The 24,712-nt window shown below is 40.6% G+C and overlaps 2 protein-coding genes across 8 annotated transcripts; one reads left to right on the top strand and one right to left on the bottom strand.

Moving 5' to 3' along the window:
- Window positions 1-408: 408 nt before the first annotated feature.
- On the bottom strand, window positions 409-11,505 carry RMI1 (RecQ mediated genome instability 1). 4 transcript variants are annotated; one of them, XM_075598909.1, is made up of 2 exons: window positions 10,504-11,505; window positions 409-2,597 (listed from the first exon to the last, which is right to left on the bottom strand). In XM_075598909.1, exon 2 carries the CDS (start codon window positions 2,580-2,582, stop codon window positions 1,017-1,019), a length of 1,566 nt encoding a protein of 521 aa, XP_075455024.1. In that variant the 5' UTR covers window positions 2,583-2,597; window positions 10,504-11,505; the 3' UTR covers window positions 409-1,016. The 4 variants fall into 4 exon arrangements, with proteins under 4 accessions (XP_075455024.1, XP_075455017.1, XP_075455031.1 ...); XM_075598902.1 differs by lacking the exon at window positions 10,504-11,505 and adding an exon at window positions 9,618-10,489; XM_075598916.1 differs by lacking the exon at window positions 10,504-11,505 and adding an exon at window positions 10,321-10,489.
- HNRNPK (heterogeneous nuclear ribonucleoprotein K) lies at window positions 11,039-23,567 on the top strand. 4 transcript variants are annotated; one of them, XM_075598930.1, is made up of 15 exons: window positions 11,039-11,175; window positions 13,060-13,144; window positions 13,375-13,472; window positions 13,976-14,032; window positions 15,182-15,225; window positions 16,068-16,140; window positions 16,340-16,453; window positions 16,875-17,003; window positions 17,099-17,406; window positions 17,560-17,596; window positions 18,907-18,922; window positions 19,096-19,160; window positions 19,433-19,602; window positions 20,316-20,394; window positions 22,617-23,567. In XM_075598930.1, the coding sequence occupies exons 2-14, from the start codon at window positions 13,096-13,098 to the stop codon at window positions 20,353-20,355; spliced, it is 1,200 nt and encodes a 399-aa protein (XP_075455045.1). In that variant the 5' UTR covers window positions 11,039-11,175; window positions 13,060-13,095; the 3' UTR covers window positions 20,356-20,394; window positions 22,617-23,567. The 4 variants fall into 4 exon arrangements, with proteins under 4 accessions (XP_075455045.1, XP_075455040.1, XP_075455053.1 ...); XM_075598925.1 differs by lacking the exon at window positions 22,617-23,567 and adding an exon at window positions 21,123-21,293; XM_075598938.1 differs by lacking the exon at window positions 22,617-23,567 and adding an exon at window positions 21,123-21,293 and having other exon boundaries at window positions 11,065-11,087.
- The last annotated feature ends 1,145 nt before the right edge of the window (window positions 23,568-24,712 follow it).

Below are 24,712 nucleotides of genomic sequence, written 5' to 3'. Positions count from 1 at the left end.
CCTTTTTAGTTATATTAGACTGCAGGTCTGTAAATAGAAAACATTTAAAGTCAGTTAGTTCAATACAATTTTATTTGTTTTTACATGTCGTATTACTTAGACATAGCCGTGTTAGTGCAGAGTACTGACGTACTTTTTTACATTTCCAAATATTGTTTAAAAAAAAGGGTTCTCTTTTCCATTTAGATTACTCCACCTGTTTATTTATTTTAATCCCTACCCATTTGTTTCAGATAGCTTGCATATAAAATGTATGGGATAGCAGTCTCCCCTGCCTGCAAAGGTGAATCAAGGGATCACCTATCAAGGTTATTGTTTCAGCCACTATGCCAGTAACCAGGGGAATAAGCAGAATAAAAAAAATTAAACAAGACTAAGAGGTTACAAAATATTCAAACAAACTTCAAATATAAATGTAACTTTAATTGACAGAACATAAAACAGGCGTAAAAATATATATATTTTTTAAAGTACTTTCAGCAGCTCTCTTTTACAATAAACGAAGTGGAATTTTCAAAGGAGAACATCTACAAAAAGATTTTTTTTTTCCCCACCAGTTTTAACAAGTCAGATTAAGCCAGTTACTATTTGGCGACTAACCCTTTACAACGGAAATTAGTGGTCTTGTCTTGTGACCTCTCAATTGAAGTAAATAATCTGGCCACTTCAAGAATTGCGAAAATGGTGATGAATTGGGAGTCTAAAATGTAATAATCTGTTAAGTAAAATGGTCATTTAAAGTGACGTTCTCTGCTCAGTTTATTTTCTCTAACTATAGTTCCTTTATCCTCCAAGGCTTCCTTCAAGATCGATGCAGGAACATCACCCTATAAAAGAGCTGTTTAGCAGGCATCCTAATGAAAAGAAACCATGGCACAACAACATCAATTATGCATTGAAATGGAGTCTCCATTTCTTTCTGGAGATTAGGCAGAATGTACAGGATTTAAGATAACTGCTTTCTAAGAAACAAAAGCAAGTACAGAAAAAAAAAATATTCCGAAGCATTCATCCACTTATCTATTTAACCGTCTACGTAAAGACTGTATGATTTCTTCATTGACATCTTGCAGAGCCAGTACGCTAGCTTCAGACGTTGTGGGGTTATAAGAAATAGTCATAATGCCACAGAAATCGGTCAGTTCCCTCTGGCATTTCTGAAGGCCTGCCATAAGTGTCTTTTGCTGGCCAGGTTCCTTTTTCAGCCGTTTCATTTCAGGCACTGAGAATCCTATCAGCTTGGTGAGAACATCATTACTGAACTCCACATCCATGTAGTCTGTCCCATCAGATATTTTGGCCTTTATATTCCAGGTACCACTGCTACTTGCGAGATTTCCATTCAGGGTCACAATAAATGACTTAAGTTTCACACATTTTATTGCTCTGCTTTTGCTGGTCAATACAGCGGACAAGTAAGTGAAAGGAGGATTATCCAAAGTGTCATCTGAGACATTTTCATCTTCAGCAGGGCCATTGGCAGAAGAAGCAGGTGACGCAATAGTCATGTCAGTAAATGTTCTTGTAGGTAAATCATGATGTCTATTTGTGGCCTCCAGTTGGACCCTAGACATTTGTTCTAATTCCTGCTGTATTTCCATCTCTAAAAATAAATCATCGTCCAAATCATACTCCTCTTGCAACAAGTCATTCACATTCCCTGCAACATTTTGGTTTGATATCGGAAAACTACCTTGCCTAAACCTTGACTCTTGTGTTTGCTGGCGGTCTAAGGATATACTTGAATTGTGACTTGAATTTTCACTTCTACTGTAATACCCACTTTCAGGAATTGTTCCATTGTTAATTGTAAACTCTTCATTTTCATCGAGACTTGCTAACAGATCTTCATCTGAAGGGCCCAGGACTTGTCCTATTTCATCTACGGCTCTTCCAGCATCCTGCACTTGAACAGTTTGCCTGGGGGGTACAGGGATGTCTTCTGTTCCAATTAATCTTGAAAGGACTCTGCCTTGTGTATACTCCTCTACAAGGGCTTCTACTTCCCCTCCAAGAACTTTGACATTTTCAGGTTTCAGAAGGACGACGCCAAGACGACAAGCAATGGTACCCTGTAACAAAAGTTTGGTACCTGGAGAAAGATTGGCGTGAAGGGCTGGGAGAGGCTGGTACTCCATACCCTGAATCTGCTGTTTTCCATCAGTTAGTTGTAGCATGAGCATCCGGGTTGGTTTGGCTTCCCATGGCTTTTGAGATACCTGTGTTGTAGCCGTAACATGCTCATTTGAATTGTCTTTTCCCCTTAACTTCTGAAACTGGGAATAAGCAGGCTGGCTAACGTCAACCAGTGAATCCATCTGTATTGCATAAAAGCCATTCAATTCAAATTTTAGAGACTCTAAAATGCCAGCAGGTAAAACTGAATATTCCAAGTCCCTCACATCTGTAAGAAGCCATTGCTCAAAAACCTGTTTATTCATTTGGGCCTGAGGCAAAGAGATGCCATCGTTTTCTTGTTGGATCCAACCAACGCAAGCTTCTAACCACTGATCAGGAACTCGAACATGCCATGTAGATGAAAGCCAAGTTTTTACTCGAACAGCAATACCAGATGCATTCATTATGACTGAAAACCCCTAGGTATAAACAGAATAGGACAGTGAGATCCAGTTACAAAACACTGTATGTACACACGGATATAGCAGCACTCGCCTTAAATAAAAAAATCCTGCCTGGGTGCCAAATGCAATAGTGTAGTTATAATATTTAATAGAACTGATTAATGTTGAGGCTCTCTATAGGAGCCTCTAAATACTTGAGAAAGGCTCTGTAAAGAGCAGAAACGTTGAGCAGTTCTACTAAAGCAGCAATACTACACTCCTCCTTCCCCCTTATTTTTCTTATTTGCATATGTAAATCGTGTCACAATGTATATTTCTACCTTCTTACCTACGCTGGCAATCGTTTCGTGCTCCAGTTATAAATCTGTAAAAAAAATCCTGATTGTGTGCCTAATAGAATGGCTGTTTCAGTCAGTGTAACTCAGCAGCTACAATGTATCCTTATATTACTAAGGCAACATTAGTTATCATTTGCAGCTCAAACTGCTAGGAAATCTGGCAACATATTATCACAAACAGGCAAGCGTTGCAAAAATCTTGCACAGCTGGGGAGGTGGGCTAAAACCTGCTACAGAAACCAAAAGGATTAAAGGCTTTTAAACTCATTAAAACTGGCATTAAGAGTCAAAAAAAATTTAAATGAAGTATTATCAAATACTACAGAACTGATTTTTTTTTTTTATAAACCATACAAGATTTTCTGCTTAAATAGTATTGCATATTTTGAAAAAGATTGGGTGTGCCTGCTTTTATACAGACACTAATTTTGTTATTCTGACATTTTCTTGAAATCAGCCGACCTGCACGCTAAGCAACGTGCTGCAAATAGACAGCATGGAATTATGCAATGAGATTCCACATTTATTTTCAACATGAACACATTTCTACCACTGAAAAAGGAAGAGGACATAGGATCATACCTGTACAGGTGAAGCTATAGGTAGCGACGGTGACTTTTGTGGCAAGGTTCAAATACTGATGATTTAGACCTGACATTTACTCAAAGCAGGGGAGGGATACTCTTTCAAAGACATGGTTGTGTTGTTTAAGTAAACATTCATTAAACAGTCTTGTGCTGTGTAATTGTATATAGTAATCAACGTTTGTCTTTTAGCACTCCAGAAATATCTTACAGAACAAAGGCAAGGAAGCATGTCCATAGATAAACAGTATTAACACCATATCCAAACTTACATAACAAATGACAACATGCACTCACAGCGGAAATAAAAAACGCCCGTGTGATTAGCACAATTTTGGTGTAATGATGCCCGAGATCGGTTTGTATTTTTCAAAATGGAAGAAACGGTGAAACATGACTGCAGTTTCTTTTACAAGGAAAAGTGGATTGCGAACACAAGCACTGAAGAAAATTTTAGTGCTTCATACCTTTCTAAGCCAACAAAATGCTAACAATTATACTGTGCCCACGTACTCTGCAGGAGAAAATTTAAAAAAAAGGCCAATATTACAAACGTTGAGAAGCCGCGTCCCTGCTCCATTCAAATGAAGGGGACCCAAATGTTCTCTATGGCGGGGATGCAGCTTCGCAGAATATTGGATATAGGACAAAGTTTGAAAGACATTTAATAACAAACATATTTAAAGTATATATGCTTCAACATGTGCCGCCTCTTGTGATTCAAAATGAAACCCTAAATACGGCATCTCATTTTCCAGAATGTTTCATGGGACATACAGATGAGCAGAATGCCACATAGCGTGGTATCTTTAAGTTAAAGCAGCAATACTATCTCCCTTACCCCCATTCTTTCAATGTATAATTCTACATTCTTACCTACGCTGGCAATTGTTTGGTTCGACTATTATATGTGTCAACATCATGGCTGATTCAGTCACTGTAGCTCAGCAGCTACAATGTATCCTTATATTACTAAGGTAACATTATCATTATTGTTTGCAGCTTAAACTGCTGGGAAATTTGGCAACAACTTATAACAAACAGGAAAGTGTTTCCAAGATCTTGCACAGCTGGGGAGATGGACTAAAACCTGCTTTAGAAATCAAAGGATGCTTTAAATCATATTAAAAATGGCATTACGAGTTTTTAATACTGTATTATCTAATACCACAGAACTCATTTTTTTTTAAACATAAAAGATTTCACGTCAGCATTTGAGATAGTAAACAAATAAATATCCTTGTTCATTCCTTAGCTCAGTGATTTTCAACCTTTTCTGGTTAAGGAATCCTATAATTAGATTGTGAAATTCTGCGGAACCCCAAACCTCTCTAATAGCGCATCTGAGATCAGATACATTGTAAGGAACCCCAACCCGCTCTAATAGCGCATCTGAGATCAGATACATTGTAAGAAACCCAGACCCTCTCTAATAGAGTGCCTGAGATCAGATGCATTGTAAGAAACCCAGACCCTCTCTAATAGAGTGCCTGAGATCAGATGCATTGTAAGGCTGCGCGTATAGTGCCGGCGACGTCGTGTCAAAACAAATGCATTGTCGCAGTCGCCGGCACTTATAGTGGACGTGACGGCGCTACCAAAAATCTGGTAGTCAGTGGTATTTGATTTTTGAAGAGACGGTCTCCACATGTGACTGGCTATAGGCCAATCAGAGAGCTTCTCCGCCCGTCTGCCTTCCCCATTGCTTACGTCATTGGCCTTGTAGCCAGCGACGTCTTCAAACAACAAATTACAACTATCGCAATGGCAGCGTCATCGGTCGCGTTGCCGTCTGTATAAGCGCAGCCTAAGGAACCCCAACCCTCTCTAATAGCGCATCCGAGATCAGATGCATTGTAAGGAACCCCAAACCTCTCTAATAGCGCGTCCGAGATCAGATGCATTGTAAGGAACCCCAACCCTCTCTAAAAGCGCGTCCGAGATCAGATGCATTGTAAATTTGATACAATTTTCAAATGACCTGGAAATTGCAGAGAACCCTTTAGGGATGCCTGCAGACCCCAAGCATTCCTAGGAACCCTGGTTGAAAAACACTAACTTAGCAGTAAGATGGGCCAGTGAAGCATTGCAGAGTGGCTTATCAGTTAAAGATATACTCTAGTTTAGCACAGGTGAAAAAGTAGAAATGAAAAGCAACACATTTTTTTACTTAAAAAATAAACTATGTGTGCAATTTCAGAGCAACTACACGTTGAAATGACATGTATGTTTACATATGAAATGTAGTTGTAAGACGTAAAAATTGAAATTGACAAAAACAAGAACCACGAAGCAGAGAGACAGAATAAATGTGTGTAAGGAGCGATCATGACTGTGATTTTCTTTTTGTCCTGCTTGGTATCTGGGAGAGTGATGCACACAGGAAGTGCATTGTTAGTAGCTCATTTGCATGCAAGAATTTAACTTTTTAATTGGTGCGTTTGGTGTGGTTTACCTCACAAATGGCTTTTGAAAGCCGAGTATTTATATTCTGCATTAAAAGAAAAAGGCCCCAGTTTCACTTTAGGCTTGTTGCTCTAAAGAACAAAAGAGAGTGTTAGACTACAAGCACACGGTGTTACACATCTATTAATGCAACTGAACAAACATTCACGGATTATTAAAGATTTTGCTGCAGGGTATTTAAAGGTGCAGTTCTTCTCAGGACCAAAGTGGACTTGTAGCAATGAGTGGTTTGAAAAGTTAAATCTGGGCGATTTATTTTAATAAAGAAGACAGACACCTAGAAGGACTTTAAATAAGGTTTTAAACTCATGGTGAGATGAGACTTGAGGGGTTTTAGTTCCTCCCTGTGCCTCTCATTTCTCGGCTCTAAACAGGGACAGGGTGGGATAAGAGTGGAGAAAAATCTTGAATGTCCCATTCTGAGGCTCTTACAAAACGGGTTTTGTGCTTTATTTCCAAAGAAACAAAAAGCAGCAACATATTTGCTCTATGCATGGTTACATTTCTTTAAAGAAAGTCAATAAGATTTGTAAATTATTCACAAAATGTTTTTGGGGTGCCCCCAGGGACTAGACCTTTAACTGTGTAAATACATCCAAATATTTAACACATTGGGCCAGCTTTACTTAACGGTGCTGAGCTTAAGCACACCTCAGTCACTATTATACTCTAAAAAGGTGCCATTTAGAAAGCACACACTTCAGCACTTTTACCATTTACTTTCTTAAGGCCTTTCAAACACAGAAGCAGAAGTCAGAAAAGCTTAAAAGAGCATTTCCTCTTGCCCGATTTTCTTTTTTGTAATAAATGCTGCAGTTCCTCGCATTTATGGCCATGCAATTAACCGAGCTGCTGATTATTCAGCAAAGATCCTGCTTCCCAGGACAGACAATATGGCCGCCTATTTCAAAAGAGGAAGTGTTGTGGCTTCCTCAATAGTTTACATAACAACCCAAGAAAGCGCAATACGTTAAAAATTAAAATAAAAAAAAACAATTGGGAACCAATGCAGTAATTATCCAATATTACACAACTGATTTAAAAACACATGGGATTTGGAATGAGATGCTGCTTTTATAACAAATTACAGGTACTATGACATATTAGTCGCATACCATTTTTATTAGGGAAATAAATCAAGGAAAAAATCCTGCAGTAATACCCCCCACCCCGAGCTAGGCTATTAACTCAGATATTTCCCTGGTCCCTTAGGGAAAGCAATATGGCTGCCACCCAAACCTTACCGCCCCTAATCAATGTCAGAGTATGATATAGCTTCCTATTGGAAGACCCCGGCAGCCATCTTTGATTTTACAGGCACATAAAAAAGGAAAATATCTCAGGAGCCAGGGGAATAGCACAGTACAGCAGTAAATAAAGAATTCTGAATACGGGAGGCGATTGGTGGATAAAAGGCAACCAGGCTCAGTTCTATGGCTCAATTGATTTTTATAGAATTTTTAAAGACTTCTAAAAATGGAGGAATAAACAACGAGAAATTAAACAGCGGCATAATAAGATGGAAACACTTCTCTTAAAGCATCCATTGTCATAGATTCAAATCTACTATAAATTCAAACTACTAGGCAATGCTTGTTTAGTGTGAAGCAATGGTGGGCCACTCCAGTCCTCATGGGCCACCAAGAGATAGTTATCCCTGCTTCAGCACAGGTGGCTCAGTCAGAATAAATTTAGCAGCTGATTGAGCTGCCTGTGCTGAAGCAGGGATATCCTGAAAACCTGACCGGTTGGTGGCACTTGAGGACTAGAGTTGGCCACACCTGGTGTAAAGGATGTTTTTTTTTTTTTTTTTTTAAACAGACTTGCAATCTCCAAAATACACAATCCCTTTTCGGAGAATGCTCTCGGATTTGCAGCACAATGCTTTACAACTGTGCTTTCGTCACGCAAGTCGTATGATGCAATAGTTACGCAGTGCTCAGCTGTTAATGCACAAATCCACATCAACCCTGAAGAAAATCAGATACTAGGTTAGCAATGCAACCCTAAAGTAGAAAAAGGGGTGCCATTTGTGGTTTACTTTATTTGAAACAAGGGTCACCCTTGGTACGCCAGCGTATCGGGATCCCCCAGCTCTGGAGATATTTCATGCTGAAATTCCCTTACAAGAGTTCTTGTCCACTATAAAATATGGTTTGGGGGTCAGCCTCATTCTTGGCAGCCAATAGAAAAGCGGCGACATGGAGAGATGACATTGACACTGCCGGTTTAGGTGACCCCGTGGCCATCTTTATTTTTCCTTCCACGTCCTGGCAAAAATAAAAAATCTCAGAAATCTGAGCTTTGAGTGCTGCGGTTTAAGTGTCGAAGGAAAGTCTACTTCACATAAGGTATACAAATAAAAGCCGTGACTTTGTACTGGGATTATAGCGTTACACGACAGCTGTGTGTAAAAATAAAGACATTATTAAAGGCTGCTGTTTGAAACAAACTTTGCTCCATTTTGGTTCCACTAAAAACATATTCGGGATCAGGACTATAGGCTGAGGAGATGTTATTTTACCAGTCTTTGGGAGTTATTTTAAGGAAACTAAAATCGGTCATTAAAAAAGTGTTTTAAAGCAGCAATCGCCCCCTTCCCTTTGTTTTCCCTTTACAGAAGAGTCTCCGGAGAACAGAAAGGGAGATCTGGTCACTTCGCAGCAGATGGACCCGCCGCTGGAATCCCCGCTGCACGCTTCCAAGGTAAGTTTTATTTCCGTTTAGGGGAGTGGGGGTTATTTAAGGGAGTTTTAGTGGAAGCGATTTAAGGTCAGGGGGTTTAGGCACTTACCCGTAGCAGCGAAGTGGCCAGCGGTCGCAGGTGGGGTTGCGGTGAAGGAGACCATTTGGCCGCGACCAAAATGTCTTAGGCCTCGTTCAGGGTGCCAGAGGCAGGAGTTGGCGGGCGGCAGTCTGCTGGGCAATGTGTGCACATCATCCCCAGCAGACTTTTTCAAGAGTTGAGGAGGCGGGGAGGGGGCGGGGCTACAGACCTGAGGTTAGGTATCAAAGTTGCTGTCTTGAAATCACTCAAGAATGATTTCATTGGCTGCCGAGGTACCAGCGACGCTGCTGCAGCTTCAAAAAACAACTTGGGTTGTTTATTGAAACTGTAGCCAGCGTCAACTCCGTACTTCGGAGACAGGGCAGCTGCTACCCTGACAACCACAATTCACTTTCAATACATTGTTTCGGACGGCCGCCTGCACGTAAGCACGCCCTCCCTCCGAAGCCGGCACCTTGAACGAGGCCTTAGGCCTCGGTCCCGCTGCGCTCGTTGGCGCGGGCGGCCATGTCGCGAGTTCCCCACCAGCAGGGGAATCCTGCTGAGCCGGTCCCGGTCCCCCCTGGCGGCACAGAGCACTACACGCTGTGGCGCGTCAGCCGCTAGGGGACACAAGAAAATGGTGATGTCTAGCGTTGACGCGTCACGTGGTGTGGCTGTGAGCCAATGGGGAGGGGAGGCTTCGGGAGGAGGAGAGGCTTCGGGGAGCGGGGAGGAGTATGGAGTGAAAGCGTGAGTGCCTGCCTGTGTGTGCCTGAGTGCGTGTGTGCCTGCCTGTGTGTGTGTATGAGTGCGTGAGTGCCTGCCTGTGTGTGTATATGTATGTATGAGTGCCTGCGTGTGTGTGTTTAATACTTACCATCAGCAGTTCCAGCCCGAGTCCGTGGAGGGAGAGTAGCGGGTCCCTCCGCTCAAGCCACGCCCCCCCCTCCCTGTCAAACCTCCCGCTCCGGCTCCCTACAGACCGCATATCACGGTCTGTGTATGTCAGCGCCCCGCCTGTCTGCAGTGCGGGCGCGCTGACTCTGGGAGCGGGGCCTTAGCCTTAGACCGCCAGAGATAACCTGTGCTTTATGTAGCGTTTCTGGTCCCTGTTGAGAAATCAATTGCAGCCAACCCAGTCCTTGCTACCACAGGCCGATAGGAAGCAACGACGCCACAGTGGCCATCTTTAATTTTACTGATCCATGTATGTATATTCTTATTTACATAGCGCCATTCAGATAAACAGCGCTTTACAATACACGCGACATATCATAACAATGGAAATAAGCGCTTCCTACATAAAATAGGAAAGGGAGTCCCTGCCCCAAAGTTTACCATCTGTGGTAAGAATTTAGACAGGAGGATGTTCTGGTAAATGTATCAGAGATAGGACCAGCACAGTGGAATATATCTGTGGAGGGGTGCAAATATATCCATAACCCTAAAAGATGGTAGTGTATATCTCTATGGAGGGATTATATATCTACCCGTATATTTGATGGTGTGTGTGTGTCAATATGAATATGTTTATTCCTGGCGTTGCTGCTCATGAATTGTTGCGGATTATACTGACTCACCTACAAAAATAATGGACAACATTAAACCCCGCGCGATTTGCAAAACAGAATGCAAGACCAGATAATGTACCCGCTCCCTCCCTCCCATGGTGCGTGTACGTGGGAGAGCGCTCCTTGCACCCCAGCATTGTTATACAATCTGATTGTAAGAGGGTTCTATCCCCGCCCACGTCCCGCGTGTACCGGCTCAGGGTTCCGATGCCGTTAGCGCTCCTCCGCCTCCTGCACCGCCAGTTTTAAACCGCGGCAACCCGAGCAAGCGCCAGCCAATCAGCGCTCGCCGATTTTCGACCACAGGATCAGAATGCAGCTGGGCCTCGCGAGACGTGGCGCCCCTTTCCCGTTTCTATTGTCCTGGCAACGAGTTCTGCGGGGTTTACAGGCGGGATATAGATACGCGGATATATTATACACGGTGTACACAGCCGCGACAAAATGACAGTTTCGTTCATTTGCCGCGAATTTGCTGCCTCTAAACGTCTATTCACACCCTTCCCGCAGTGTACCCGCGCCCTATTAAAGCTATGTGATCATTATTCGTTGCCGTTGTACTTGTGGCTGTGCTCTCAACCGAGCTTGATGTGGTATATAACTGTACTGTAAAATAGCGCATGGCTGGGCGGGAGCAGGGGTTGCCAAGACGACAGTGAAAGAAATGGGCGGGGTTATCTCTGGATTGGCGTCTCGCTCGGCCAATCGCGCCGCTCCGAGCGGCACCCAGCGAATCAGAGTGCCCCGGCCCAGCGGTGGGGCGGGCGAGGAGATAAGTGCGTAGGTTGTGTGCGGCGGGGAGGTTTCTTCTTGTGTTGCGCCCGCTGTGTGTGTGAGAGCTCGGGTTAGCGGCGGAGGAGTGAGGTAAGGACATGGCGCGGGCCCGCTCTTACCGGGACGTTACAGGCCACTTGTTTTCATGAATCCGAAGTATTAACAATAGTCCAACGCGCGATGCATTGTGCCGGCTGTGAAATAGCTGCTGGTGCGCCATTGGGTGCAGTGCCGACGCAATGAGGCCTGTGATCCGCGGTACTATGCCCCCTGCAGAAACCATTTCACGCATCTCTCCAACCGTGACGCGGCTCGTCAAATGTGCGCAGCCATCCACCACCACGGCGGCTCCCGCGGCCTCGGCTTTTCATATTTTACTTTTTAATCGAGTTATTTGTGCGTGATGCTTCCCCCCGACCCCCCGGTGTGGGCCTGCTGTTGCCACAGGCGGCCTTTCCCTTGAGTCTGCAGATGCACGACGATGGAGGGGGGTAGAGGAGGGTTGGGTACAAAGATTTGGGGCGGGGAGGGCCGTGAGGCTCCCCATGCAACCGCGGGTGTGAGGCGAGGCCTCCGCTGCTTTTTTTTGGCGCGCAGCCCTCCCTTTGCAGCTTTGCGTCATGGCTTCCTGTCGCTATGCAGATATGGGGGGGGGGGGGGTGGCGGAGCGCTCGGGAGGTAGTGGGTGGGGGAGGAGGGTATGTGAGGTGTAGTCGAGCAATCCATTGCAAGCGATTGGCGTGGAACAAGGTTACGGGTTTGTAAACGCAATTGTCGGGTTTGGGCTGCATCGTGTTGTAAGGCCAGTGCTAATGCCGATAACATGGGCTATCGAACCAACGCGGTGCATTGAGATGTGTTTGCATCTTCCCTTTATTGTACGCGAGGGCCTCCATTGTAGTTGCCTGGCACGGCCGCCATGCTGTCTGATCAGCCTCCTCGCACAGCCACAAAATGGATGGTGGTGGAAGCTGGCGGGGGCGGGGTTACCCTCGCCCGGTGGCCTGGAACACGGGGAGACAAAGGAATGGAACGGGTGGCGGGGGCACAGCCTCGCGCGGCTGCAAGTGGAGGGGGAGGGGGTGCAGCGGGCCCTCATCGTGCGGTATCATTTTATTTATTTAGCGCCAGCAGAACTACAAGGTACATACTCGACAAACAGCAGGGAGACGTGCAACGGGAGACCCTGCCCAGAAAAGCTTACTAGCTTGTGCCTGGGGTCCCGTTGCTTCAGCTATTTGCGGTCCAATTTGACCCCCAGTAATGGCAACGCGATGGGTGTCGGGAGCACTTGGTCTTTGTTTGTTTTTAACCTGCAGCGGAAAAGTGGAATGGAAAATTCTCATTCCTTCCCAATAATAATGTATTTTCTAATTAGGGTTAAAACGTGCACTTGTTTGAAAGATGGTAAAATGATTGGTATTGGGGAGATGAGGGGGCTGTGTTTTTTTTTCGTGTTTATTATACATTGGGGAATCATCGGTTTGTGTTGCGGGGGGTATCCTTTTGTTTTGGATGTGCTCAGTCTCTTTGATTTGTGTGTGTAGATAGATAGACATATAAAATAAATGTATTATACGTTTAATTACTTTCAAGGTCATGGCATATAGATATAAAGAAAAAAACGGCCAGTACAGGTAGTGCCTTATGCACACGAAAGTGTTAATCAAGGTAATGTCTTCTCCCTGTTGACCTAGAAGAGGTAATGCGGATATATATACAGTATATCTATATATCTCTGCTCCTTAGCTGTATGTTGAAAATGAGAATTGCTAATGACCAGGAATAAAGCTAGATTTTCATTGGCTGCTTGGACATTGTGATGTCGTCGATTTTTGGCCCCGCCCAGGTATTTTTTTGTTATAAATCTGATGTGCGCTTCAGTTGTTTTTATTGGGTGCTCTCAGTGCAGGAAAATGGCACTGATCACTTGCATCCTAAGCTTTATCTCTGTTCATGTTTGGTTATTGACAGGTTGCAGCTACCAATTTAAAGGCGTATTAAAGGAAGATGGAGACAGAGCAGGAAGAGGCTGAATTCACCAACACAGAAACGAACGGTAAGTTATATATTGCTTTTGGTAGACGTGAATATTTCTACACCTGATACATTACCATGGTGTGTATTCATATTCGTCTGCCTTGTTTGTGTCATCACTTATTTCCTTGTTACTGTTTTTGTTTGCATATACATATTAACGTACATCATGTAACAGGTGATTTCTCCCGCATGTTAGCTTGTGTATGCAATTAACCTAATGCTCATTGGTAAAATGTGATCATTCTTCAGGTAAGCGTCCAGCAGAAGACATGGAAGAGGAGCAGGCTTTCAAGAGATCTAGAAACACAGATGAGATGGTTGAGCTACGTATCCTACTGCAGAGCAAAGTATGTTTCTAGTTCCAGACTCCTTTTTATATTCACTAAGATTGTATGTTGCGATTGTTGTACCCTCATGTGAATGTAAGGCTTTGCATGCAAATGTTTGTGTGGTATTTTTTTTCTTTTGCAGTACCAACACAATTTAGTTATTGATTTTTTTGCTCCCCAGAATAACTTCTGAAATGTGATACAAGTCCAATTGACATTTAAAGTACTTTTATCATTTGAGTACAACAGGACCCTGTCTCGTATTGACGTTTAAAGAATGTTTTGCCTGGGATTCCAGCTACACTAGTCAAGCATCTTTTCCAGTGTTCACCCACCATTTGGAAAAAAAAGTCTGCCTGTGCTTTAAAAAATTTTTTTATATTTATTTATTGGTGGTGTGCCTGAAGTATATTGATAAGCAGTGCAACTTACCTTTTACTAAACCGTTTGTAATGAACTGTTAATTTGTTGCTATCTTGACCTATACAATATGCCTGAAATTACACTTTTCCCTGTTTCAGAATGCTGGAGCAGTGATTGGTAAAGGTGGAAAAAATATTAAGGCGCTTCGGACAGACGTGAGTGTTCCCTTGCTGATTTTGTGATGTACTTCTGGTGTCTTGCATTCTTCCAAAGCTTATGCTCCTTGCAATTCATCTGCACTCTGGGGGGAGGGAGGGGGAAGGATATATTAAAGTATCAACAAGACACTGTCCCAGCGATAGAAATGTCACTAAAAGGTTTTATCGTCCTCAGTTGCCGCATACTCTGGGTTCAAAACTGATAAATGTTGACCTGATAGTGTTGGCCACAGTGTAGATAAATGTCAAATCGTTGATAATGTACTCCAGTAAATGGATTGCACAACTAGCATTCATTTATTTGTAAACCAATTTTAGGATAAACATTTTAATGTCTCAGTGGGTTGACTCTTGCGATTAGACACGTGAACAGTCTTTCAACATGATGCATACTGCAAAAGTTTGTATTCCTAACCCTTCCTGAAATATATGTATTCCTTAATATGCCTCAGCACAATTTGATACCGGCTGTTTTATCACAGAGAAAATCTGTTGTTCAAATGTCCAGTTGCATAAATAAGTAGATCTTTCGTGGATTAAACTGTCATGTTAAATAGGAAATGCAACAGAAACCCCCTGTTTTTCATTTAAAAAAAAAATTGTGTGTTAATTTTGAGGTCCAGAGCATTTTTAATATCTGGATGGTTTGCCAATTTCCTCTTTTGTACTTTTCGTTCTAAATCTATTCAATTGCTGTGAGGGGATGTGTCTACACACATGAGCCAGCCTACTACAGTTGCATAATGTGACATAATGCAGCTATAAAATAATAAAAAGTCCACTAGCCTTAAACTGCAGTCAAAGTAGCGCAGTGACAGACATTATTGTATTAGTACAGTATGACATAATACTGTTTAATTGAGAGCAATGAGTTTAGTTTTGTATTAAATTAAAATGTATTGCTTTTCCCCCCCTTTTCCCTCTCCTTGTTTTTTTGGCCACATATCTCCGTTGCCCATGTACTGGATCGTCTTCCCCCTGCGTTGCCCACCATGACGGCCCATCTACCCCTGAACGCCCATGTGAAAACCCTGGTTGGCTATGCCCAAAAATGTGCTCGTTGCCCAACGGGTACCTTTCCTGACAACTTCTGATTGAATGCCCATGCCCAATGCCAACATCCACGAACGCCAATGACCAATGCAGTACAATGCCAGTGTTTCAGTCCCAGACAGCAGTGGCCCCGAGCGGTATGTCCCAACAGTTTATGCCTCACTGCCTGATTAGAAAGAGAAATGTATTATTACCTGCCTTTTAATATGATTAGTTTCCCCCTACATATAGTGTTTTGTTTTTCTGTCTTATTTTCCCCATTGAGTTTTTTCCTCTCTTCTCCCCTCACTGATCTTTTACATGCGTTATAATCCCCAGACCCTCTAATTATAAATGAGGGAAGGAATACGGCTTCCAGCGTTGCATATTTACAACATTGTACATCAAGTGGTTTCTCTTTGTCTTCGTGGCCCACCTGACTCCTTCAACATTGCCTTTTTCATATTTTGTTTTTAACCCAATGAAGCGCTTACTCTAATTCACTTCACATTTATGTTGCTGTTTTGTTTTTTGTTGTTTTTTTTCCCCCCCTCTTCAGAGCCCATTAGTTTTTCAATTTTGAGGTGGTTTCATCCATACATAATGTCCACCACTTGCATTTTCCAGCTTCTTCCCTAAAGGTGTGCCAGTTATGTCATTCTGGTAGTGAGGGTGTCCTGAATTAGTGGTGACGGGGAATGTGATCATTCACTTCTGTTTCCAGTTCTGTGCCACTTTCTCGTCCGCTTAATCTGAACCCTTCCAGAAGCGCCGCCCCCCTTCCCCTCCCCCCCTGACATCTAAACGTTTACTACCCTGTCAAAAAAAAAATATATATATATATAAAAAAAATAGAACCAACACAAGTATGCATGTGTCAATTTTAAATGGGGAAACTATTTGAATATAAAGGAGCAGTATCGTTTAAATAAATCTGTGGGTGGAATGCATCACTAACTGAGATCTCTTCTTTTTCTGCTCTGTTATGTTTGGTATCCAGCATATTAAGCATCAGTGCAGATATAGAAACAATTGGAGAAATATTAAAGAAAATCATTCCCACTTTAGAGGAGGTAAGTGTCTTTTTATGCCTTTTTTGTTTTTCCCCACCCATGTCTGATGGTCATTAACACCTAATTATATCCACACGTAAAGCATGGTTTTCAGTTGCACAAACTACACGTGAAAAGTCAATTGCATTGTGTTGACTGTTAATTTGTATCTTTCATTGACATCATTAACCTTTTTGTCTTAAATTATTTTTATATTCAGTATCAACACTACAAAGGCAATGATTTTGATTGTGAGTTAAGGCTATTGATTCATCAGAGTCTGGCCGGGGGAATTATTGGTGTGAAAGGAGCAAAGATCAAGGAGCTCAGAGAGGTATGGGTATTGTTGTTTTACGTTGTGATTTAATATTGCTAACTAGTGAGTGCTTCAATGCTGGCTTGTTATTTACGTCATTTTTGCCTATTTGAGGATTTTACAAGTGTACATGGCAAATACGTTTAGCTGTAGGATTCGGCCAAATAACATTTTTGTATCCAGTCGGTATGTGAAATAGCGCCTGACGCATTGGGATAAAGGGAAATCTCGGCCTCATATATAATGGCTTTTGTTAAGCTCTTGCAGAATGATGATATAGTACAGATTCAATAGACCGCAAAGTAATTGTTCTGCATTTTAACGTTCTGTTTTTAAATAAATTAAGGTGAGCATGTTTGGAGCCCTTTTTAAGTTGGTTGAGATGCAATTTTTTTTTGTCTGTCTGTGCGTGACACAACCTCTGAATCCTATTTCACAGAACACTCAGACCACAATTAAGCTCTTCCAGGAGTGCTGTCCCCATTCTACTGATCGTGTTGTGCTCATTGGGGGGAAACCTGACAGAGTGGTTGAATGCATCAAAATTATACTTGATCTCGTATCTGAGGTAACAGAGCTATCTTGCAGTACATCAGATGAATACTTGCAATGTTTTCTGGTTGTATAAATGTGGTTTTTTTTTTGTTTTTGTTTTTTCTTAAGTCTCCTATCAAAGGGCGCGCACAGCCCTATGACCCCAACTTCTACGATGAAACCTACGACTATGGTGGTTTCACAATGATGTTTGATGACAGACGAGGGCGGCCCATGGGTTTCCCCATGCATGCCAGGGGTGGTTTTGACCGAATGCCACCAGGCCCTGGTGGTCGTCCCATGCCACAATCCAGAAGAGATTATGATGATATGAGTCCACGACGAGGTCCACTCCCACCTCCGCCCGGCCGTGGCGGCAGAGGTGGCAGTAGAGCCCGTAATCTTCCTCTCCCGCCACCCCCACCACCAAGAGGAGGGTAAGAGTTTTGTGTGCCTGATTTTTATTTATTTTACGTATCCACCGAGGTCGCTTATGTGGAAATGCCGACGTTGATAAATGTGTACGGGTGTATTTTGCATGTCAATGTTGCTGGCACACTTGTACAAACTTGCAACTTTATTTCTTTCAGTGACAGGAGAGGAAGACCAGATCATTATGATGGAATGGTAATAAGCGACTTTTAAAATTATTTTTCAGTGTTGCACCCGTGTCACTGTCTGACATGTGGAATTAAAATCACAATGTCCAAAAGTGGCGTTTGTATATTTTAATTGGGATGATATGCGCTCTTGTATGAATGCAGAGGAACATTGGTCCCATCCGAACTCCACTGAGTCCTAATGGTTTTTTATTTTAATCGACCTATTAATTTTAAATGACCTTGCTAATGAGGTGATCACTTGTGAGACTGAGTTGAAGGCAGTGGCATGTTTGAATGTTTAAGATTGAAACTCCTAAAATCCATCAAGTCTAATTTTAAGTTCTTGAAACGGTCAATGATTTAATAGTGATTAATTTTGAGGGCTTGTGCACATTTTTATATTACACTTGCCTAGGATCTGATTTAAAAAAAAAAAAAAAAACACTTTTCAAATTGCCCCCTGCTCACCTGCATCTACTTTTACTCTTGGCTTTGGTGATTTTTCATATTTTACTTGTGTGGTTTGGGGCTTTCTGCTAACGTGTACTTGCAGATTTCTTTGGCTGTAACTGCCTCAATTGCTAGGCAACATTTGTTTAGCTTGATTACATGTTGATGGTTGTCTGGCAAACGAGAAGAATGTCTGCTGCTTCACATTTTCTTTTGTATTACATTAAACCCATATCTGCAAGGGGGGCCCAAATTCTGCTTTGCTGTTTTAGTGACCAAACAGCAACTCTTGAGTTTTTTATTTTATTCCACTGTAATTGCAGTTACTGCTCATTGCATTTTAGTGTAGGGTAAGATTTAATGGAACAGAATATATTGAAGCTGCTTTGATTGTGGGTTCACATCGACACCAACATTGACAGCAAATGCGGGTGACATAGCTAAATAATATTTCCATTTTCCTAAGATGCTGTAGTAGTTTAGTCACCATTTGGGGAGTGTTCCACTACTATATAAAAAAAAAATATACATACACTGTTTACATTGAATAGTGTTTGCGTTGGTTACTGTAATACATTTGGCAATACCTTATTTTTTTCACAGGTCTGTTTGTTTACTACCATCTCAGTTGGAAATTGTTTATGTAATTGTAAACTTAAGATGTGTTCCAACCTTCAGTACAATGTTAAAGTGTATAATGAAATGCCATCTGCGTCTTATTTACATGAACCATTCTAGAAAAAAAGGAATTGGAATTTTCATTGGTGAATGAATTTGTAATCGCTGCATAAGTGTGTATGATGCTGTATTATTTTGTGTAACACTTTTTTTTTTCTCTCTTTTTTTCTCCTCCATTTATTTGCTTGTCTTCCGAATCTTCTGCAGGGTGGCTCCGGATATGGTATGTGTTGGGGGTTTCTCTCTCTATCTGTATGTATGTGTATATGTATGTGTATATCTATATGTATTTATTTGGTAGTGGGGGTTGGAGGAGTTTTGTTGATCATGTGGATGAGCTGTTTGGGGTTTCCAATGGACTACTTTATTGCATAGCTTAACTTTTGTTTTTCCAAGGTCGAGGATCTTATGGTGATCTTGGCGGCCCTGTCATAACAACACAAGTAACCATTCCAAAAGATGTAAGTTGATGGGGAATTTTGTACTTTAACTATTTTAAACAATATATGCTGAAGCAGAATCTACAGTTTTCACAATTTTGGCTTGCTATTTTCTTTAGACTGAGCCTTAAACTCTTCAATATCAAAGGGGACCATCTGCCCAAAATAAGTTGCTCAAAATGTTATTCAAGTGCAATGACCATACGAATATTTCAGGTTGCGTATCGTGCATTAGTCTTGGATTTCTTTCTTCCTCCGTCCGGTGTTTTCAATTTGGAATTTGTGTTCTCCAGTTGGCAGGGTCAATTATTGGAAAGGGAGGGCAAAGGATTAAACAAATCCGCCATGAATCTGGTGCATCTATCAAAATTGACGAGCCTTTGGAGGGATCAGACGATCGGATCATTACGATCATAGGCACCCAAGACCAGATACAGAATGCACAATATTTGCTTCAGAACAGGTACCTTTTTAACAAAAGTCTGGGCTTGGGCGCTCATGTTCTGAACTCTATAGCGGTTTGTCATCAGGTTTCTTTGGTTAGTTCTTTTGTGGCTTCTTCTGCCCTAACCCAATTTCCTTTATAGATGTTCTCTGGTTTTTCCTCCTCTTTTGTGTTTCTTACTAAAATGAAGATACTTAAAACTAATTCTGCTTGAAGACATTAACAACTCTGCCTTTTCTGTGGTGAAACAGCTGCAAAAGTATTTCTAAACGTAATGAACCTGTAGAATTGTAAAAAAAACTAAAAAAAAATCTAGAAGAAATCCGTGGATGTTGGTTTAGTTCTGTGTGGAAGACTAGTGATTTTGTTGTTTTTAGATAACAACAATGACAACAAATCACAGTCTGCCATATGGCACAGACCATGTCTCTACAGCACAAGTTGACATGGGTTTTCAATTGGTGCCATAACGCAGCGTTTCACATCTTCCTGCTTCATGTTAACCGTTTTAGACATATTTTTCAAATCTGCCTATTTAACATTGTGAAGCATGTTCTTTTAATGTTTGCATTGATAAAATGTCACTAATCGTAGAATTGGCTTTATTTTTTATTTATTTTTATTTGATTATGCTAGTACATGACTGTAATTCTTTATGGGTTTTGACTTCTAAACTTTTGAAAGGCACATGCGCTTACAGGTTCTAATGCAAGATTTTCTTTTTTTTATAGTGTGAAGCAGTATTCTGAAGATTATTCTTATGGGTTTTGACTTCTAAACATTGAGAGGCACATGCTCAAGGGTTCTAATGTAAGATTTTCTTTTTTTATAGTGTGAAGCAGTATTCTGGCAAGTTTTTCTAAGACTAGTGAAGAATGAAGGAGTCCTGCATCTTTTTTTTTCCTTTCATCTTCGCATCTGTTTTAAAAAAAAAATAATAATAAAAACAACATTCCTCTGATTCATAGATGTACTACATTTGAAGTGTAGAGAAAAATATTTGGTGCTCATGACGTAATGATTTAGTTCATTTAATTACATGGGGTGGAAATGTGAAATAGCAGCGCATTTTGGAAACGGATGCAGAATGAGTGGACTTTATTTTAAATATATATTTTTTTTGTTAATGGTCTATGGTAACCTGTAATGTTTTTGTGTAATTTGTCAACACTGCTTCACAAACACTGTATTTTCTGAGTTGACACAAGTATCCACTATGAGCAGTGTGCAGAATATTTTTTTTTTTTGTAAATCATTTTATGATTTTTAAAATAAATGTAGTGAACTACTGTTTTTGTTTTTATAATTGCCTAAATGTATTTAATCATAATCCCCCTAGTTTGCAGAATGTTCCAATTTGGGTATTGCAACAGTGTCTCGTAATTCATGTGCACGGGCAAAACCTATGTTTGCATTCCCACTCTTAAATACTCCCAAGTTAAACAGGTGTGTAATTTTAGTAAGCCCTTTAGTTCATTCTAATATATTTTGTTGGAATCTAACAATTTTTTTACATTTATTTTTTTTCCCTCTTATAGGTTAACTGTGGCTCTTTGGTTCAGACACTATCGCTGCAGATTTGATGCCACAAGAGGAAGTGTACAGTGAGCAGTACTGAAATTAGTTCACTTTTTGCACTTGTGGCAGCTTGTTTTAAAATAAAACGTCTTTTTCTATTCTCACAATAAAACTAATTTTAATGAAAAGAAGTGCTTTGTGTGTTTCTCAATTAAAACTTCAAATCTAAATGGGATTACTGTAATTTAAGGCATACTGGTGGCGGTAATGTTTTCAGAAATTATATTGGCAGCACACGAATGGCGTGTTCATATATATATATATTTTTATATCTACAGATTTGTCACAAGCAGACGATTAGGACTACAAACATACAGCTGAAGCTGAATGGTCTGTCATGCAACTGTTATTATGTGAATGACCATGTCACAAAATTGAAAACATTTTTAATCGTGACAGTTTAATTTTCTAATGGCCAGAAGGCAAATCTGTAGTTTGAGGTTTCAGTACAGATCTCCGCACTGTTTGGTCAAGGTTGGGTAAGAATTTTTTGATTGTCTGCAAAAGCAAATTGGGCAAGTATAATTAGAAGTGCATACTTTCTCTACTTACATTCTTGGCTAACATGTAACTTAAACTATGCCTTTTGTGTTTTTTGTTCTCTCCATAACTATTTATGAATTTTCAGTGCCGCCTTCCAGAATCTGAAATGCCTTACAAATTTGATATTCGCCCATTTAGATTGGAAAAAGCAATAGTTACTGCCATAAAATATATGCTTCTCAATTCTGTCCTTCCTAAATAACAAGTGCAACAACTGGCTAATTTCATCACTGTACAATTTTTTGTTTTGTTTTCAGTGTGGCTGGTATTTGAACTAAGGTGTTTCAAGGGTGGGAGATGCAATGTGCAAAAACACTAAACATGGCACTTTCCTTCTAACTATTACACTGCTAAAAAATACAATGAAAAAAGAATATTCTGTTTAAAAAAAATATAGTAAATGATTGTTTTCTTACACTGGGAAAGACAGCTGTCATAACTTGGATACTAATTTGATTTGAGATCCGAGTACCAGTTCAATATTTTAACCCGTGTAAAGCCTTAAAGAACAGACAACTTGTGCTTTTGAAATGATATACTGTACACATTTGAGAATCCTACATATTAGATTGTTACTCTCTTCAATAGAGGCCACACTAGCAAGATTAAAGTGCAGAACTTTTGCTGCTATGCCGTTAACTACTTATTCCAAACAGTATGAAGACAATAGACGTGTGCCACATAAATAGCTGTGTAATAAAGCATACAAAATATTTACATTATGGAAAATTGTCTGTCTCTGTCCAATTGACAACCTGGAAAGGGGATTGAAACTGATAAACCTCCACAATGTAACTGCATGTCTGTGTAGAGGTCCTATTTCTGCTATCGTTTTGCTTTGATTCAACAACCTTGAATTTGTTTTTAATGTTTTTTATATATCCGGAACAAAATATGAATTTCTTTTTCAGGCTTAAGTGGATTCCAAAATATTTTGTTTAGAACAGCCACAGCGAAAAAACCTGGAATGCTTTTCTTCCCCCTTTCGTTGCTCCTGGAGTTCAAACCAAGATCTGGATCTCTGGGTGCGTTTCTTAATAGTAACCAGCAGCGATACGAATCCAGTAACAGCGGAGAATCCCCCAACTCCAAGTGAATTGTACAGAATTAGTAGAGCTGAATGAATATATCTGCTTATATTGGTGATTTCTCTCCCCCCCCCCTTCTCTTTTATTTGTTTGTTTTTTTTCCTCGCTCAAGTCACTTATCTTACATAATTGAAAAAATCAGTTTGTTTTTATATGGTTCATAAATGGGAGAACTGAATCTTTTGAGCAACAAATGAGTAGTTCAACTTATCTGTTAACTTGGTTTTTCATTTGATTTTTGGTCCTAGTTCAAGGACATTTTTTTTTTCCCTCTCTGAAATGTCTGTTTAAAGTTGGGGGTTTTGTGTTCAGCTTGTACACAATGCTGTTTTTGTTTTGTTTTTTTTTAATCCCTTTTACATTGCTATGTTGTAACAGAAATTAGTCACCTGTGTATGAAGTAATTGACCAGCTGTGCACTCAGTTTTTATCAATATAATTGAAGTTTAAGGTGTTTTTTTTTTTTATGACTAGTAGCCAAGCCAGCAGTGGAACATTTTTGTTTTTCTGACTTTAAACAACAAACATGAAGTCTAAACTAGCCATTGTCTCTCTCATTCTGTCCATATTGGAGATGTCAAATGGTTTAAGCTACCTTTTGGAGCGCACGCAGTAACGTGTTGTATATGGTAGTAGGTGTCTGCAAACGTCTAAAACAAGAAAGCTAGTGTTCTTTTTAAGGTCCCATTTCATTTTGTGTATGCAGTTTACTTCATGAAACGGCCAGGTTTCGGTTCAATGAGCATGAAAATAAAAATGACCTCATCCACTGTTTTCAATATGCCTGTATATAAACCACTAAGCTGTTGCATTCCAATATCATTGACTGATCCGCAAGCACTACGTTTTCAAGCACACGCTGTGAGGTCATCCAATGAATGCTGCAATTGTATGCATCTCTTGGAGATTCGGCAATTCTGTAACATTTTTGTGGGTTAGGAATTTAATTAATTTAAAATAATTTACTGGATTATTTAGATTTTTTTTTTGTTTTTTTTTTGTTTTTTTGAAGGGACAGGTTTACCCAAGTTTATTTAAATCCTAAAATATATTGCTAAACCCAAGTATATATTTTTACCTTGATAATCAAGTCACTAAACTCCAAACAATACCTCTATATTGTCCTAGCGCATGTTTATTTTGTGTGGTGGGGGAGGGAGAAACCTGGTACTGGCAGTTGTGTCCCAGGTTGTACTAATGATAAATAATACAGTAATGGTTTGGTTTCTGATGCACAATTTTGGCAGCCTGTTTAGTTTCACAACCCATTTAATTACTGGACTACAGCTTCCCATGTACGTCTACATCTACGCAGCACAAGCACCTTTGAAGTTGACCAGACACTCGCACACTCACATTCTCGCTGTGTGTCACAAGTTTGTTTATTCTGTGGCTAACGAAATGCTTTTATTGGTGAGAGCTTTCGAGATACACTGATTTTTTTCCGGTGATGTTACAATGGATAAATCAAGAAAGGTTTATGCTTAAAAACTGCATCCTGGAATGTATCCGAGTTAAGCATATCCCTCCCCCTGTGCAGTATGCGATTTTTATGTATAATAGATATATTATTATTTTTTTTTAACTTTTTTAAGATGCTGTTTGGGGGGAAAAAATATCTTTTTATTTCAATATGTGCTTCAATACAATCTGCACATTGATAAGTGATTAGCTAAGCTGCAGATCGATCCATTCTGTAATCAATTGCTTGCTCAGGGTTATTTATTTCAGTTCTTGCACGGCATTTTGGGCAATGTAGTTTCTAGAATGATTGTGTGGGCAGTTGCTAGATACAATTGGTTCACTGCTAGAGAGAGGGCGGGTCTCAAGAGCCCGAGCCTATCAGAAGGGGACTGTCACTTTTAAAGACATTTTTAATGTAGGAAGCATTTTCAAACTTTTTTTTTTTTAAATGCTAC

The sequence above is a fragment of the Ascaphus truei genome, chromosome 1, assembly GCF_040206685.1.
Source record: "Ascaphus truei isolate aAscTru1 chromosome 1, aAscTru1.hap1, whole genome shotgun sequence".
Classification (NCBI taxonomy): Eukaryota; Metazoa; Chordata; class Amphibia; order Anura; family Ascaphidae; genus Ascaphus; species Ascaphus truei.
This window is presented reverse-complemented; position numbering and strand designations above follow the sequence as displayed.